General features: G+C 45.0%; 2 protein-coding genes across 3 annotated transcripts; one reads left to right on the top strand and one right to left on the bottom strand.

Moving 5' to 3' along the window:
- Positions 1–1,546: 1,546 nt before the first annotated feature.
- Positions 1,547–5,336, bottom strand: kcns3a (potassium voltage-gated channel, delayed-rectifier, subfamily S, member 3a). 2 transcript variants are annotated; one of them, XM_056581322.1, is made up of 3 exons: positions 5,297–5,336; positions 4,512–4,753; positions 1,547–3,900 (listed from the first exon to the last, which is right to left on the bottom strand). In XM_056581322.1, exon 3 carries the CDS (start codon positions 3,894–3,896, stop codon positions 2,433–2,435), a length of 1,464 nt encoding a protein of 487 aa, XP_056437297.1. In that variant the 5' UTR covers positions 3,897–3,900; positions 4,512–4,753; positions 5,297–5,336; the 3' UTR covers positions 1,547–2,432. The 2 variants fall into 2 exon arrangements, with proteins under 2 accessions (XP_056437297.1, XP_056437298.1); XM_056581323.1 differs by lacking the exon at positions 5,297–5,336 and adding an exon at positions 4,931–5,125.
- A 101-nt stretch (positions 5,337–5,437) lies between these two features.
- LOC130374906 (uncharacterized) lies at positions 5,438–11,482 on the top strand. Its single transcript, XM_056581888.1, has 21 exons — positions 5,438–5,543; positions 5,641–5,702; positions 5,797–5,883; positions 5,961–6,079; positions 6,177–6,317; positions 6,471–6,578; positions 6,652–6,819; positions 7,171–7,267; positions 7,510–7,730; positions 7,855–8,011; positions 8,110–8,318; positions 8,420–8,534; positions 8,739–8,938; positions 9,046–9,160; positions 9,241–9,410; positions 9,495–9,574; positions 9,732–9,862; positions 10,080–10,266; positions 10,490–10,631; positions 11,205–11,301; positions 11,374–11,482. The coding sequence occupies exons 1-21, from the start codon at positions 5,527–5,529 to the stop codon at positions 11,454–11,456; spliced, it is 2,706 nt and encodes a 901-aa protein (XP_056437863.1). The 5' UTR covers positions 5,438–5,526; the 3' UTR covers positions 11,457–11,482.
- Positions 11,483–16,059: the final 4,577 nt, after the last annotated feature.

The raw sequence follows: 16,059 nt of genomic DNA, 5'->3' as shown, positions 1-16,059 counted from the left end.
AGATCAGAGGAATAGGCCGTTGGTAGAGTCAGCAAATACTACAGCGTAATGAAGACAAATCCAACCAATCAGCGTGTGAGACGCTGCCATTTCCATTCAGCCAAACAAGGCTTCAACTGAATTCTCCTCTGAATTCACACGAGCGCCTGATAATCTCTTCAGGCTCATTCAGGGTCCGAGAAACCGCTCGTACGCTACCAACCCCCCACAAGCTCGTAGGCAATAATTTGTAACCTGAAATGCTTCTCAAAATAAATCAATCAATGAATAAATAAAATAAGGAAACACTACATGATTTTACTTTTCCAGCTTTAAGGTAGAACTTTGTTCACTATCAATCATGGCAGTGACCTTTACTGTATGCTGCGATCCGAGCAACATGGGGGGACCCACCCCTTCTCTCTACATCCCCTGACGGCCAACGTTTGATCGCTGGGTTACACTTTGTTTAACCAAGCGAAGCTCAACATTGGATTATGAACATTGGATTCTCCCCAGACAGGGAGGTCCATCTCATTGATAGAGTTGGGGAGACACCGAAAAGTGACAGTAAAGGTGAAGCAACCAAAACAGCTGCCAGTGAAGAGGTTCCCTTAGCCTTTAGAGGTAGAGTAGCCTAAAGCTAAGGACAAACCACCAGGGAAGTCACCAGTAAAACTGGCCTAACCTCTGATTAAGTCTACACTGCTTGCTTCAGCTTTTAGCCACAGGAATGAGTGCCCAAAACACAATCAAACAGCCATAATTGTTTGTGTACTAGAAAACCATTTTGGCCATTGGTCCTCTTATTGGCGTCGTCAGCCATTATGAAAGCCAGTTCTGCTGGCCTTGTTCTTATGCTAATAACCCAACATTATCACATCATCCCGACACTGGGCATCGAGCTGACCGTGGAGGCAAAGTCATCAAACTAGCATTAACAAATAATCAAAGTCGAATAAGCTTCTTTATTCAGTTTCGACTATCTGATCCTGGCTGCTTGTCTTAACAAAATCGATTTTGTTTCCTTAAAATGCAAACCATGCATCTTTGTAATGTGCTTTTTTTTTCGCCAACACATGGTCCTGAACAAATGCCTATGGTGCCCAGGGTGCATATATTGGTGCATATATTGAGCATATAAGCGAAACTTAAACAGCAGTTTCTTTCATAAAGAGTGGAGCTGGGTGAAGGGTTATCATGCAACACATTAGCAAGTAACTTTCAATTTAAAAAGGGAAAAGGGAAAGCAGACATTGCAGTTATCCATTAATTTTGCACCTAGCTGCAATTACCCAGTTAGTCATGTGTGTGTAGTGTGTGTGTGTGAGTGTGTGTGTGTGTATATATATATTTGTGTGTATGTATATGTGTATTTGGACAGATGAATGAAGGAACTGTGAGGGGAGCAGCACATACGAGCAGGATTGACGGAACGGGGCAGGAAATCTATAGCTATTAAGAAGTAGAAAACTACAAGCATACAAATCCAATGCCTCCTTTCTCCAAAACCCCTTTTGGAGACTATTTTATATAAAAGAGGAGATAGAGTTAAATGTCAAATGTATATTGAGGGATACATAATGCAACCAGTGAGACATATGTGTGTTTGTATTTATATATACGGACACACTTCACTTACATTATTTATTTTGTAGTAAATATGCAAAGTAGTAATTATTCAGATGTTTTGACAGGAGCTCTGTTAGACACCAACGTAGCCTCGAGTAAATCAGGTGAACGAGGATGCCATAGCTTTTATGATACCGTCATAAGTCAGATACATGGTTATTGGTTGACTGGTATTTTATTACATTTCTGACACTGTTATTTTAAAACCCTTGCATGGCATGCCACAACGTTGAATTAGATGGAAATTCTACATCTTTACTTGCTCAGTAAAATAGATATGTGGCAAATAGGAGATGTATCTCTTATGTGCCGTATGAATGTAATCACCTATGCTAAACAACTACTTACCTAATGTATTTTTAAAAAGCCATTTTGCTTGTTCATGCCCATTTGGAATTGACATGGGCCATGCTCATCCATCATTTGGTGCATTTAGTGTCAGTCCCACTTTCAACTTTTCTATTTTTGAATGTAATCCTGGCCCGGAGTCCCACAAAGCGGACCAATCGATACAGAGCATTACCTGGAGGAACATTAACGTTATGGCACACATGCATCATTTTTATCCTCATCTGGGGCAGAAAAAGGTCCCTCCAACCTGGAAGCTAGAATTGAATAATTATACTTCTAATCTTTCGGTCTAAACGGTCAGATGTGCTGACCGTTTAGGTCAAAAATGAAATGTCTAATCCATCTTATCCAAGAAGGAGCTGCAGGAGGCATGGCTAACGACAGGAGAGCTGTCCCCTGAAAGGCTTCCCTATGCACTGCATCTATAAAGCAGCTAGATCCACAGTGGTAACAGTCACTTTGATGCCCCCTTAATCTACCTCCCGGACCCTTGAAGCATGCGTCCCACTCCCTAAGCTGCTCAGGCTGCTTTTGAAGGCCAGGCCTCCGATGAAGGGGTACATGCTGTGGGTGTACAGGTCTCGGATGTCGTAGTACGGCAGGTCCACCGCCTCCTGCTGCCTCTTCTCCTGGCTCAGGTTCAGCTTCTCCAGCGCCTTGTTCCTCTGGTAGTACTTGGAGAACTTGTTGAAGATGATGGAGATGGGCAGGGCCACCACCAGCAGGCCACACACGATGCACAGCGTGGCCACGATCTTCCCTGCGAACGTCACGGGGCAGGTGTCCCCGTAGCCCACCGTGGTCATGGTGATGGTGGCCCACCACCAGCCCACCGGGATGGTCCCCAGGTCCGTGTCGTCGTCCTCCTTCTCTGCAAAGTAGATGAGCGCGGAGAATATGGAGATGCCCACGGAGAGGAAGAGCAGGAGCAGGCCCACCTCCTGGTAGCTGTGGCGCACCGTGGCCCCCAGGGCCCGCAGGCCGATGGAGTGGCGGGCCAGCTTGAGGATCCGGAAGACCCTCATGAGGCGCAGGACCTGCACCACCTTGCCCACGTTCTCCAGGTCCTCGTTCTCCTCCGAGTGCTCCCCGTCCGTCTCGAAGGCCAGCGTGATGTAGAAGGGCAGAATGGAGGCGATGTCGATGATGTTCAGCGGGTTCCCCAGGAACTTGCGCTGGGACGGCGCGGCGATCAGCCGCAGGATGAACTCGACCGAGAAGCAGGCGATGCAAATGCCCTCCACCACGGCGAAGGCGGGGTCTTCGATGGGCTTGTCGTTGTCGTCGGTGCGCTGGAACTCGGGCATGCTGTGCACGCACATGGCCACGATGGAGGTCAGCACCACGGCCAGCGACGCCACGGCGATCACCTTGGCGGAGCACGAGTGCCCCGGGTCCTCCAGCCGCAGCCACATGTAGCTCCGGGTCTCGCCGCACCACGCGCCCTTGAACTTGTCCAGGTCCTTGTCCAACCCTGAGAGCTCCTCGAAGGACGAGTCCAGGCTGGGCTGTTGCTGGTCGTCGCTGCGCACGTCCCACTCGCGGTCCTCGATGTACTCCTTGCGCTCCTGGTACCAGCCGCTGCAGCAGGGGCTCAGGTAGAGCTCCTGGATGCCCCAGTACTCGATCTCCTGGCTGAAGGAGTAGACGCACAGCTCCTCCATCATGTGGATGCAGCCCGTGCGGTAGAAGTTGAGCACACACAGGAACATACGGGGGTTCCGGTCGAAGTAGTACTCGCCGTCGGCGGGGTTGTAGTCGTCGCACAGCTCCAGGATGCCCGGCTCGCCCTGGCAGCGCAGCAGCTGGGCCAGCCGCGTGTGCGGGAAGCGGAGCAGGGTGCCCCGCTCTACCTGGTGCCGCTCCCCTCCCACGTTGAGGTGGACGCGGTCCTCGTCGCTCCCGCGCAGGTGAAGGATTTGGCCGTACCCCATGGTGCTGAGGAGCCGCACGCCGGAGAAGTGGTTGAAGTAGTAGTAGTAGTAGTAGTGGGAGTGGTAGTAGTTGGTCAGAAAGAGAGATGGAAGATCAGTTGAGGGTTACAGTGACATTTGGATTATTGTACATAAACATAACGGAAATATAAATAAAGGCAATAAATGGCAGCTGTACTGTAAACATCAGGAGCACAAAAACTGTATTCCAGATTGAATCGGTTAGTATTCATTTTGAATCGGTTAGTATTCATTTTGAGGGCATCGCTTGTGAAGTACATTAGTCTTCTGAAGAAAATCAATAGAGCGCAGCAGTAGGAAAGCCGCCGCTGCCTCTCCCGAGGCTCACGTAGGCCTGGAGATCATCACTCCACGAATCACTAACTTCAAATAAAACGAAAGGCAACAAATTTAAACTGAGCCCAATGCATTTATTCAACGCAATTATTACAATGGTCCGGTTAAAAATTGTAAATGTTAGTGAAACATGTATACTTAAACGAAGATTAAGTTTTGCGGAACTACTACAAGCAATTGCCAAACGTCAACACACGAAAAACAAATCGGAAAAAACAGGGGTTTGTTGGTTATCAAAGGGGTGAAGTTAAAACCTACCTTTTAACGCAGCATTTCTTTCCATTAAAGTAACGCTGGGTAAAGTTTCCTCATGCACATTCCGGGTGCTTGTGATTTAGGTAAATGGATGAAAGTCGGTGAAGCCTGCCGCGGCGCTCCGACAGGGTGACTTGATTCGGTTCAACTGGACGGTCTGCCTGCAGGGAGGAGGCAGGGGGGGCGGCACGCGGCTCTGGGTGATCTTCGCTTGAGGAGGGAGGGGCAAGTGAAGAGGAGAGGGGCTAGAGAAGAGGAGAGGAATGTGATGGAAGTGGGAGGGAGAGCTGGACCTTATACTGTATATCGCCTACATACATATCTCATGATTCTAAAATATTCATTATGCCAAAAATGTAGGCCTCTTGACGCCTATTTAAGATGGTCTTTGCCGAGGAGTTGGTCATTGAAGGGATCATTACCAATTTAGTGAAAGTGTAGTCCAGAAATCTTCCAGCATTTGCAATGTTTATACCCCAATTAAATTAATGACATTCATTTAAAAAGACCATGCAGGTAGACCTAGACACCGTGAAGATAAATGGCCCTTAAGTAACACAGAATCAACCAACAGGTTTGTATCATTGGACAATGGACATTGATCAGTGAAGAGTCTTATTATTTTCTTTGTGGAGTGAAGGCTTAGTGGTTGATATTTTTGGTTTTGTAGATATTCTTCTGAGCTATATTAAATTGAATTCAATTAAATCATGAGGGTGTAGTATGCAAATTCTTATTATTATTAAAATCAAACAATGTGGAGGAAACTCAAACACAGATTAGCTTACATTTCATTATGCTAGATGACCTGCCCCTTTTTTAGTCAGGAATAATCCAGTTTAGGATAACCGTCCAACCTGCACGCTCTTATCAATTAGTCTGATTGGGCTGAATACAGAACACCTGGTTATGGATTTATTTGCAACACAAAACTTTCCTGTTTGACAGTCAATCCTTATAAATAGTTGGAGCAGGGCAGGGAGAAAGTATTATCGATTGGGCCACTCACTCTCTTGACATGGGTCCTTACAGCAGGTTGGCCCTTTTAATTGAGTTTCTTTGACATAGTTGACTTTTGATACAGCTCCTCTAGTTAAATGTCTTTGTTTTAAAATGTATTTTGATGTTTCAGATGGCTGGTCTTGTGCCTGATATTAGTTGTAACCATACAAGCAGAAACAAAGCCCTCTATAAGTATGCACTAGTCTTTAAAGTTACCCAATCGTTGTCAATCCATGTTTGGGTCTTTGCTGTGTAATTCTGATCGGTGGTCTGTGTTGTTCTCTAGGCATCCAGGTAGACTGTTTAGGAAATGTTATGCGTGTGATTGCTGGTCCACTCGGCCTTAATTTTCTGGAAGTTTCTGTTGGTTACAGTAAGTTGGCAGATCTATCTATCCAGTACTTTGGCACTGCATCTGTAGATGTGTGACTACATCGGCTGTGTCCTTAGATAATTCCATCATCCCTGTTACCCAACGCTTGGCCTCTCAATGTGGCATCAGCCTGTGGAACCACCCGGGACACATCGAGCTCTACATCTCCCTGCAGAACTGCTTCGCTCACAATGTGGTAACGTTGGCCATTAAAGTCCTCCTCAGTAACAAAGTATTGGGTGGCAGTATTCCGATTTAGATTACGATCAGCCTTTTCTAACGTATTCCTGCAGGAAGATAGAGATTTCACCACCACTCTCAATCTACGGGTCTATGGTGCCGCGGATGAGGAGGAGACGTACCATGTATCTGACACGTGTCACTATCCCGCATGGGCCTCCCGAGAAATAATCTGTGACCCCGACTATATGGAGGCAAGTGAATGCAGAAGGCTACTGCATGGGGGGGAGGGCATACGGGGAGGTTGGGGGCGGGGGGGGCAAATCAAGGCTGGGACACTTGACGTTGAGGGGTAGGGCGATGTCTCTGCCTGGCCACTTACTTTAGACTGGCATTCTTCTTTCTAGGTGTCTGTGAGGAGGGCGCTTCAAGATGATTCCCAACCTATTCCCTTCTCCCCTCTGAACGAAGAGTGGAACAAGCCGGCTGACCCTCGGCGATCTGCTGAACACATGGTCTGGCCGCTGTGAGCTGTGAAATATGTCTGTCTAAATGGTCCAATGAGTTTGACTGATGTGTGCTCCCCAGGACCGGCACAGCAGTGCCTTCCAGATCAAAGCCATTGTGTTCTTCAGCCCTGATGAGAGGTCCATGAGTGTGACCCAGGCCCTGGGGAAAGGCTATGGGGTTACAAACGGACCTACTCGATTGGTTGTGCGAGGCTCTCCGACTGCACCAGAGGCCTACCAACAAGATGTAAGTGAGCCTGATTCCTGGGTTTGGACTGGAGTCTATAATGACACTGGGGGTGGGGTTGCTCTTTACGTAGATAGTAGGGTGATGCCGAGTGATAAACATGACCAGCTTTTGTCTCGGTCTAAGCAATGGGATGTCTTCAATAATCCAACTATTATTGGATTATTATAATCTACTACGTTCACCACTTGATTTCCTTAGAGGTTTACCATTTTGAACTATGTAATGGATACACGGCCACTTTTAAGGATATTCTGAGGCAAACATAAGTTTGACTGTTCAAATTAGATGCATGCCAAAATATAAATTACAATATTGTAAATGAAATGTGTTGTCCTCTGCTTTTTACAGGTGGCCGGGGTTCCTATGACCATTCTTCACGTGTCAACCATATTTCAGAAGAAGTGGATAGCCTCTCAGATTGACACTGCTGTAGCCTGTCCGACAGGTCTGTTGGTTCATGGGACTTGTGCTCTGATGTTGTATGTAAGATTTGAAGAGTAGAAGGCAGTAAGATCTTGAAACTAAACAACCTGAAATGTTTTTACTTCACACAACTGTAATTGAAAGGCAGCCTGTATTCCCTGACTCAATTACAGAAAATATTTCTGACCCTACACTGAACCATGGCTTTCTCAAATTAGGAGACGAATAGAGGACCCTTAATAACTAACTTGGGTTCCTTTGCAGGTGGCTTCTCCGTCACGGACAACACCATCTCCTGGTTTATGCCCAGGCACATTGACCCACTCATCTCCGCTGACAGGTTCAAGCTGTTGGAAGTGCACATGGGTGTCAATGGCCAAAGGCTGGATGCTGAAGAGATGGCTGCCAGGCAGTACACTCTAGTCATCAATGATGTGCACATCATCACTAAAATACCTGTGGGGGCCATCGGTGGCTACATGAAGGTCTGTTTGACACTTTTAACCCGATTAGGATTGTCTTTCACAGGGGGATGTAATTAATTCTTTTCTGAGGGTTATTTGAGGACAAGGGGAGCTACTGTGAAACATTGACCAATCCCTCGTGCAGAGCGCCGTTAAGGACAACGAATACTACACGTCGTACACGATTGCGCCAATGCTGGAGTTGCTGTGGGCTGAAGACATGAATGGGGAGGTGACCAGATACAAAGTCCTCTTCTCAATCACCACGCCGATGGCGCACATGCAGCCACAACTAATCGACAGTGAGTGCTCTTGCATCTGTGTGCTCATTGTGGAAAAGAAAAATGGAAGCTCTCTCTACATCCCACCCCGTAATGCACCCCTCCACTGTTCCCCACAGACACCGTTCAGGGTGAGCACTTGTTCAGGGTGTCTCTGGGGACTTTTGCGGCTGACGTGGCGTTGTGGAACATGACCCTCTCCGGCGTGGTTCTGTCTGTGGCCGAGTGCAACGCCAGGGGCTTTAATGTTCAGGAGCTGGGCTCCCAAAACGGCTTCAAGACCTTCACACTGCAAGTGCCCTTCACGGACTCCCTTGTGTTGAAAACTGTAAGCTTCCTCCCATCACCTTGAAGTTTAATTCAATTAAGCTTGGTTTGAAGTTATTTAAGTGGAGCCTCAACCTAATTTGTGTTTTATCTTTCAAATAGAACGAAGAGGGGACAACCCTCTATACTCTTCATTTGGTCTTCGGCCTGCACGTTTTGCACGATTCTTCTTCGCTTGCTTACGCTGTGGATCTGGAGTCTAGGGTGGTAGATCAAGGTGTGCTCTAGCAGAGGAGAGGCTTAGCCTACAACTACATTACAACTCGAATGCTTAACATTGGGCATTAACTATAAAAATTATCACGTGAATAAATGGCCCACATGAAATTCTGATGGAAAAGATTTCTATCTCCAGTTAAAGCAAAAATACACTTTTACAGTTAAGTTACTGCATCAATTTCCGTATGTGCTTCACATGCAGTGGCTCCTGTGCTGTCTGGTAGCTGTGCTCATGAGGACTTCGACATCATAGTGAATTACGGGACACCAGACTTCCACTTTCAAATTTATTTGGGCAAAAGATCGCTGACCCCGACCCTCGCTCAGCAATATGGCCTGACTGACCATGGAACGTATATCGCTTTTGCGGTGCCGTTTACAGACCAGAGTGCCGTGTTTGAGGTACGGGCCAAATGCTTCCCAGCGCTATGGTTGCATATCCTTATGATGCCCCTCATGGCTATAAATGTTAAACATCATTTGGTAAATCTCCCCCCCCTCCCTTCCAGGTGATTGAACATTCTCACATCAAAAGCAGGCTAGATATGTCTCTGCGCTATCCAGAAACCAGTGAGGTGTTTCAAGCGTTTTCGGTCTCTTGCAGTTTTCCCTCCACTCTAACAGGTTGGTTAAAAAAAGAATACAGGGATGGTTTTAAATCTGTCAAAACAATCGCTTCAGATTTTTTTTCTTTTACCGTTCAGAATGCTATCCAAATGGTACCATGACTGCGATGGCTGTCAAATTTGAGTCTGTTCCTACGATGAACCTCAGTCAGCTGACCCTCAACGACCCCACCTGCGGCCCAGTCTACACGGACGACCGATTTGCTTCCTTCACCTTTTCAGTCAACTCCTGTGGAACCACCAGAAAGGTAGAGGGCCTCGGTTTACTTTTGTTTAAAATTCTTTAAGTTGTCCACTGAATAAGCTTGCATGAGTCTTGTTTTTCTTCTTAGTTTCTATCCAATGTGTTGCTGTATGAGAACGAGATCTCTCTCCCAGAGTCAATGACTGGGGTAGATGACCCTGAATACGAGTGAGTTCTACAAGAAATGCTTGCCAGACAACTATTGGTTACCAAAATGCATGCAAGACCTCAAGTAACCCTGGCCTTTGAAGAGGCCTGCTAGGCATAGTGGTACTGCTTGGAAGTGTGTAATCGTCTTTTTCCTTTTTTATAATCACTTGCGCAGGTTGAAGGTTAAGTGCTACTATGCTTACAACGCCACAAACTCTCTGAGCTTCATCGCCGCACACGCAAACAATGAGCCGTATGCGGAACCTGCGGGAGGGGGCCTGGAGGTGGTGATGCGCATGGCCTCAGGTAGGGTTCCTCCTAGATGTCTGGGCTTCTCCCTGAGTGTTGCTGAGCAGAACAACTGGCATATGTAAACAGATGGACAAACCTAAGGATACTTTCTTTTTTAACCCCCCCCCCCCCGCTTGAACACTAGAGCCCTTTTACTAATGTTATCCTTCTATTTTATAAGTGTCTGTCACTGATGGCGTGAAATGTAATGCTTTGGTACGGTTTGTTTTAGATGATTCCTACACAATGTTCCATGGACCTGAGGAATACCCTATCCCAAAATACCTCCAAGAGCCTTTCTTTTTCGAGGTGGAGCTGATTTCCACCAACCCCCATGTGTCATTGGAGTTGGAGAACTGTTGGGCAACACTGACGGCTGACGGCTCATCCCTACCCAGATGGAATCTTATTATTAATGGGTGACTGAACATCTAGAACCATGAAATGCATTTAAAATGTTTAGTATCTGGGGAACATGGACGCTAATCCCAGGGCTGTTTTGTGTTCTTCAGTTGATGATGTGAAGGGATGGCTGCTGTGAAATTAATGTTGCAACAGTTTTTAAACCATGATCTGTAGGCAATGATGGGAGTGCCATCTGCAGATAACCGCAGTATAATTCTCTTTTCGAAATGCCTCCAGATGTCCGAACCTACTGGACCCAAACAGGGTGGTGCTCCATCCCGTCTACACTGACTCCAGAGTGCAGATCCCCTCCCACTACAAACGCTTTGAGGGCCAGATGTTTGCCTTTGCCATGGACCAAGATTTCTTGAGTGATCAGGTAACATCAAAATGGAAAGTGTTTGGTTTTTAAAGGGACACTGTAATATTTTAAGTCATTTATTACCTCAAATCAACGTATTCATTCATAAATAAGTCCTCATTGGTGTGAATTATCTCTGCCAAAAATCTCACTAATCCTCCTGAGCGAAGAATAATTAATATGTAGTAACATAGGACGGGTAAGCTTCATGGAGGCTTCCATGTTCCGGTCTATGAACTGCCGAGAGGGACAAAAAGCATAACTTGGTACAGGAAATGCAAACGCGTTATCACTCTGAGCCAGCGTGAATGATGACTGAAATAATTCACTATCTTGCTCGAGGAATAAGTACTCATAAATCATTAGCTTACACTAATGATTCAATGCAGTTTGAAATAATGAACCTCATCACTCGATGAGGTAGCATTGGATGTCATGACACAGCTTCTTGGCACATACTGCCCTCCGTAGTTTTTGAACAAGCGAGCACTATTAGCCTGAATGCAATATACAATTGTACCACTAGATGGGAGTAATTTTTTACAGTGTCCCTTTAAAGCTAATATGTAATTGCATAAATCTCCCTTATAGCTATTTGTCCATTGTGACGTGGTGCTGTGTGATGCCAATAACATTATGGACGGGCCATGCAGCGGCCAGTGTCCAAGTCACGGTAATGAAATCGATGGTATGTATGACTAAGATAACTGAATTGGCCAATTGTAATTTCCACACCATTAACCCTCTATGATTTTGACAGGTCTGCGACGTCCGGGTCAAAACCGTGTACAAAGTTCCAATGAGTTATCTTCTGGACCCATTTCTATAATAAAGAACAATTAATCAAGCCTCTGTGGTGTGTATTTCTTAAAGGAGACATATTATACCACCAGGTGTGAGTGTGATTAGCCTTACAAGCTTGAAACGGCTTGTAAGGCTAATCACATCACACTCACACCTGGTGGTATAAATTGAGCCTGGAGTATGTTGGGTTTCCTAACTCTTGTGTGCGCACTATTTGGAGTTCTTAAGCAAATTCTTCTAATATCTATCTTTATTGACTCGTATGCTGAACATGGTTCAATTGTCACAATTACCTTTTAGGGTTTCTACAAGGGTCAATAATGCGACTGAAATTTGACAGAACGGTGCCTAAATTAGTTTGTTCATCTTTGGGTGTAACCTTTTTGCTTCAACTCATTTCCTAGTTGGGAGTGTTTAAACCATCGGCACTTTATGCTTCCTAACAGCAATTTATTATACTTGGGTCTGTTCAATGGTTTAGATAAAGATGTTATGCTCAGAGAATTCAATAAAACTTGCAGGTTGGTTGACTTGATAGCTGTAATGCTCATTAAACTTGATTGTCTATAGATGACTAAATGCACTGCAGGATGCAATAAGCATCCAGTCATGGTGATGCATGTGTGCAAATGCTGAGCAGGCCGTATAGGGGAAAGTAATGGCACCATTTGTACATCTAAAGAATGGGGACTGGATAAATCTGTTAAATGGGAAACGTATTTAATATTGGAAGCCAAGTGTACAACATCAGGATATGTTCCATAAGTGCATGGAGGGGATATTGTTGGACTGCAGTGCCTACATTAGACTAAACCACATGTGAAAAGTAAATGCTTTCTCAACAGTTGGATGCAGACCTGAGTGAATGTGGAATGAGCAAACATTTCAGTGTTTGCTCCCAGGTGGGCGTGTCCAACACCTAGATGTGTGCTAGATTGATCAGTCTACCAGCCTACCCAGTGGACTATAGCAAACGTTGCTCATCTATCCTCACGCCCACCTGTGAAATCAGAAGCTGCACATTTTCAAAACGGCTTGTAATGGCTAATCACACTCATACCTGGTGGTATATGTCCCCTTTAAAAGTAACTACAAATAGAAATACTGGTGGATGAATGTCCGGTGAATGCAACCTTTATTGTTGTTTTTTTTGTTATTGCTTTATTGGCCTAATCTGAGGAGAAATCTATGCCATATACAGAAATATCATGGGCCTTTATTAAACGGGTCTTCTCAATGCCGTGGAACGCTCCGTTCACTTGCATGGGTGGACAGGAAGAGGAGGAGCAGGAGCAAGGTGGGGTTTTTGAACTTCAAAGCGGGTGGACAGGAGCAAGGTGGTGGACAGGAAGAGGAGGAGCAGGAGCAAGGTGGGGTTTTTGAACTTCAAAGCGGTCTAAAGTTGTACAGCTCTTCCACCAGCGAAGTGTCAGCAGTTACTGCCTCCGATGGGGTGCCCTTGTAGTTTGTCAGGTGTTGTAGACCCCGCCACACTTTCCTCGGGTTGTCAGCCAGATGGTTCTCCACCTTCCTCTTGTAGTCCCCTTTGGCTGCTTTGATCCCTCTCCTCAGGTTCTGCACAGAACAGTCATTGTCTCCAGTTGGGAAGGAGCAGTCGGTGTTTATAACTCTGCTGTCCGTACACCAGCCTTGATGAATGTAAATACACAAACCTCCTCCCCTCTTCTTAAGAGAGCTGCTGGTTCTGTCAAGGCGGTGCATGGTGTGGCTAGTCAGCTGTACTGCTGCGTCCGGAACGAGCGAGTGAAGTCAAGTTTCCGTGATTATCGTCACGAAAAGTCCCGAGTGTGCCGATTCAGGCGCCTCAGCTGTATCAAGAGAATAACATACACTGTACACATGACCAAAGGTGATGTGGTAAGAGGACTTAAAAAACACACTCTGGCAACCTAAGAGTTTAAGGTCGGTTAAACCACCAACTTCATTGTAAAGGTTAAATGCGTGGTTTGAATGTTGTTAAGTTGAAGGCTTTAATGTCCATGAGCAAGTCCAAAATAATTGTTATCTCATGAAACCTTAACTGTTGAAGGTCATTAGTCAAGGGTCAAATTGTCTGATTGTGAAGTACCAGCAGTATTTTCGTCCATAACATTTTTCCCATTATGTGCATATTGTTTGCTAATCTTGAGGTGTTTATAAGGTGTAAATGTCTAAGTTTGAGTTGTTTAGTAGTACTTACGTAAAGTTAAAGCCATCACTCATCCAAATTTCAGTCAAGACATTAAAACACTTAAAGGAGCAAACTAATATATCTGACCACCAAAATGTTATCACCTGCTGAAGAACCAGACTGCCCCCCAGAAGACAAACAGGTGAGGTCCAGCTCACAAGAAATAAATTCTTGCATCTCTAGGGCCTAGAGATGCAAGAACAGGAAGCAAAGAAAAACGAAAAAGCATTCAACCAAGCCTATTACTCGTGGAAGCAGTTGGCAAGAAAAACAAGAGTAAAATTAAAGGCTCTCTGCTCACCTGAAGATCTTGATACAATCGAAAAGGGACGTTAAAGCTGAACACGCCATAGTGCAACAACATTATGAGCCAATTCGCCGCAACCATACTATCACCCAGTTATTGTTCAAAGAATGGATGCACGTGGCACTCTAACAGACTAAATGTTTGAGCTCATAAACAAACGTCTGAACAGATAAAATACATTTAATGAAAGTTAGGAAAAGGAAAGAGTGAGGATGACGCTAAATAAGACTGAGTATGAGCCTGTCTTTGGAAAAACAGAAACATTAATTTCATCCCCCTCAGAAAGCTCAGACAAAAACTCGAAAGCCACCTCCAGTCAGGTCTTCAAGTAAACATGCAGACGCAGAAGCAGATCTTGCAGCTGAGCTAGAACAGGCCAATGCAATGGAAGAAATGCATGAACAACAAACAAAACTCACTAGGCTGGAGAGTGAATGGAAGCTTAAAGAGGCAGAGGTTCAATTAAGACAAGAGGAGGAGAAAACAAAGCTACAATGGCTACAAGCCACAAAGGAAGTCAAGGTAGCAGCAGCACGAGTGAAAGCATACAATGCCTTTGATAATGTTGAAAGTTGCAATCAAAAGATCGACAACATAATACTGCCCGACTACCAAAATACTGACCTTCAAACTCCACTAAATCCAAGAGCCCTGCCATTTCAATTTCATCATAAATCCCCTGAGATGTTGAGAAATCAAGAGGAGGTGAGTCTAACCCAAGCACTTGCAAGCTCACTTATTCTTAATCGCCTGCCTGTACCAGAACCCTCCACGTTTACCGGTCCGTGACCCTTTAAAGTACTTGGATTGGAAGACATCCTTTATGGCACTTATCGGACAGAAGCCCTTCCCTGTGTGTGAATAAATGCTATACCTAAAGTGTGGTACAAGCCTAGCCTATTTTTAAATTTAATTGTAAATTTAAATTATTTTAAATCTTATCACACATGTGAAAGTAACAGGGTTGTTTATGAAAATATTTGTGAGCCATTTTATATCTCGCAAAGTGTTAAAATCCCAGAGTATTCATGACCAGAGTAGATTTTATACACTTTGGTGTTGAATAGGCACTAAGTACATTTTTTGGGGTGTACCAGAAACACTCTTGGGTGTTGTCTCTAAGTATAATGCTGGTGTAGAGTAATTTAAGTGTTTATTTTAGGATGATGGACTCCCTGAGTGTACAACGGTTGAGTGTCCAACTATCCCGGCGGCACGTCGGTTTAGGTTTCGATTCGTCATTGGCTCGCTGCGCCTTCTCATTGGTTGAATCTAGAGACATGTGACCGTTTGTCCTCTTCCACACTACGCGGAAAACTGTTTCGGCAGAGACGGTTGACTAGAGAGGATCGAATCAATATCGCCAAGGAATTGCTCCGAGTGAGCGAAGACATTTTTGAACTTCATGGGAATGTAAACAGGTAAGAAAAGTACCAAGTGAATAATGCACAGGGTTTCTATGTTTCATAGTTAGTTGTGCGTATGTCCTTCACATAGGTCAGAAATTGTATTCATAATGGGTCTTAAGAAGGTATTAGAGGCTTAAATTTAACTTGTTCAAACCTGCAGAAACCCTGAATGCAGAATATTCAGCATTTCTTCGTCTTTTAGATCTGATAACCAACTTATAAATGCTAACGATTTTAGCTAACGTCAAACTTAATGGCCAATGCTAATGAGGCACATGTCTTCAATTTAGCTAACGCCTCGTTAACATTTTTAGCTAATGCTAACGAGGCACGTGGCTTTAATTTAGTGGGAGCGTGTCTATGTTCCCCGGGTCCTATGTTCCCCGGGTCCTATGTTCCCCGGGTCCTATGTTCCCCTCTTTGTATGAGACTGGGGAACATAGGACCCTTTTTTTTTTTTAAAAAGGGTCCTATGATAATAACCTGTTTGTATTTGGCCACCTTTTTAGATGCTGACTAAGAACTTTTTGAACCTTTTATGTTGTGTCATGTGCTTTCATCAGGTGTATTTCATGCTCAAAGTATGTGCTCTCCCTTTTCAGGTTGGGATAGTGACATGGCCTCACTTCTCCTGCTGGTCTACCTCCTGCCACCACCTCCAAGTGGAAAGAAGGGAGCTGTCAAAATCAGTATCCGGGAAGCTGTGGATCGTGTAGTGAAGTTTCACAGGGTAAT

The sequence above is a fragment of the Gadus chalcogrammus genome, chromosome 21 (genome assembly GCF_026213295.1).
Source record: "Gadus chalcogrammus isolate NIFS_2021 chromosome 21, NIFS_Gcha_1.0, whole genome shotgun sequence".
NCBI classification, from domain to species: Eukaryota; Metazoa; Chordata; class Actinopteri; order Gadiformes; family Gadidae; genus Gadus; species Gadus chalcogrammus.
The sequence above is the reverse complement of the archived record's forward strand: the minus strand, read 5'-3'. Positions and strand labels throughout refer to the sequence as shown.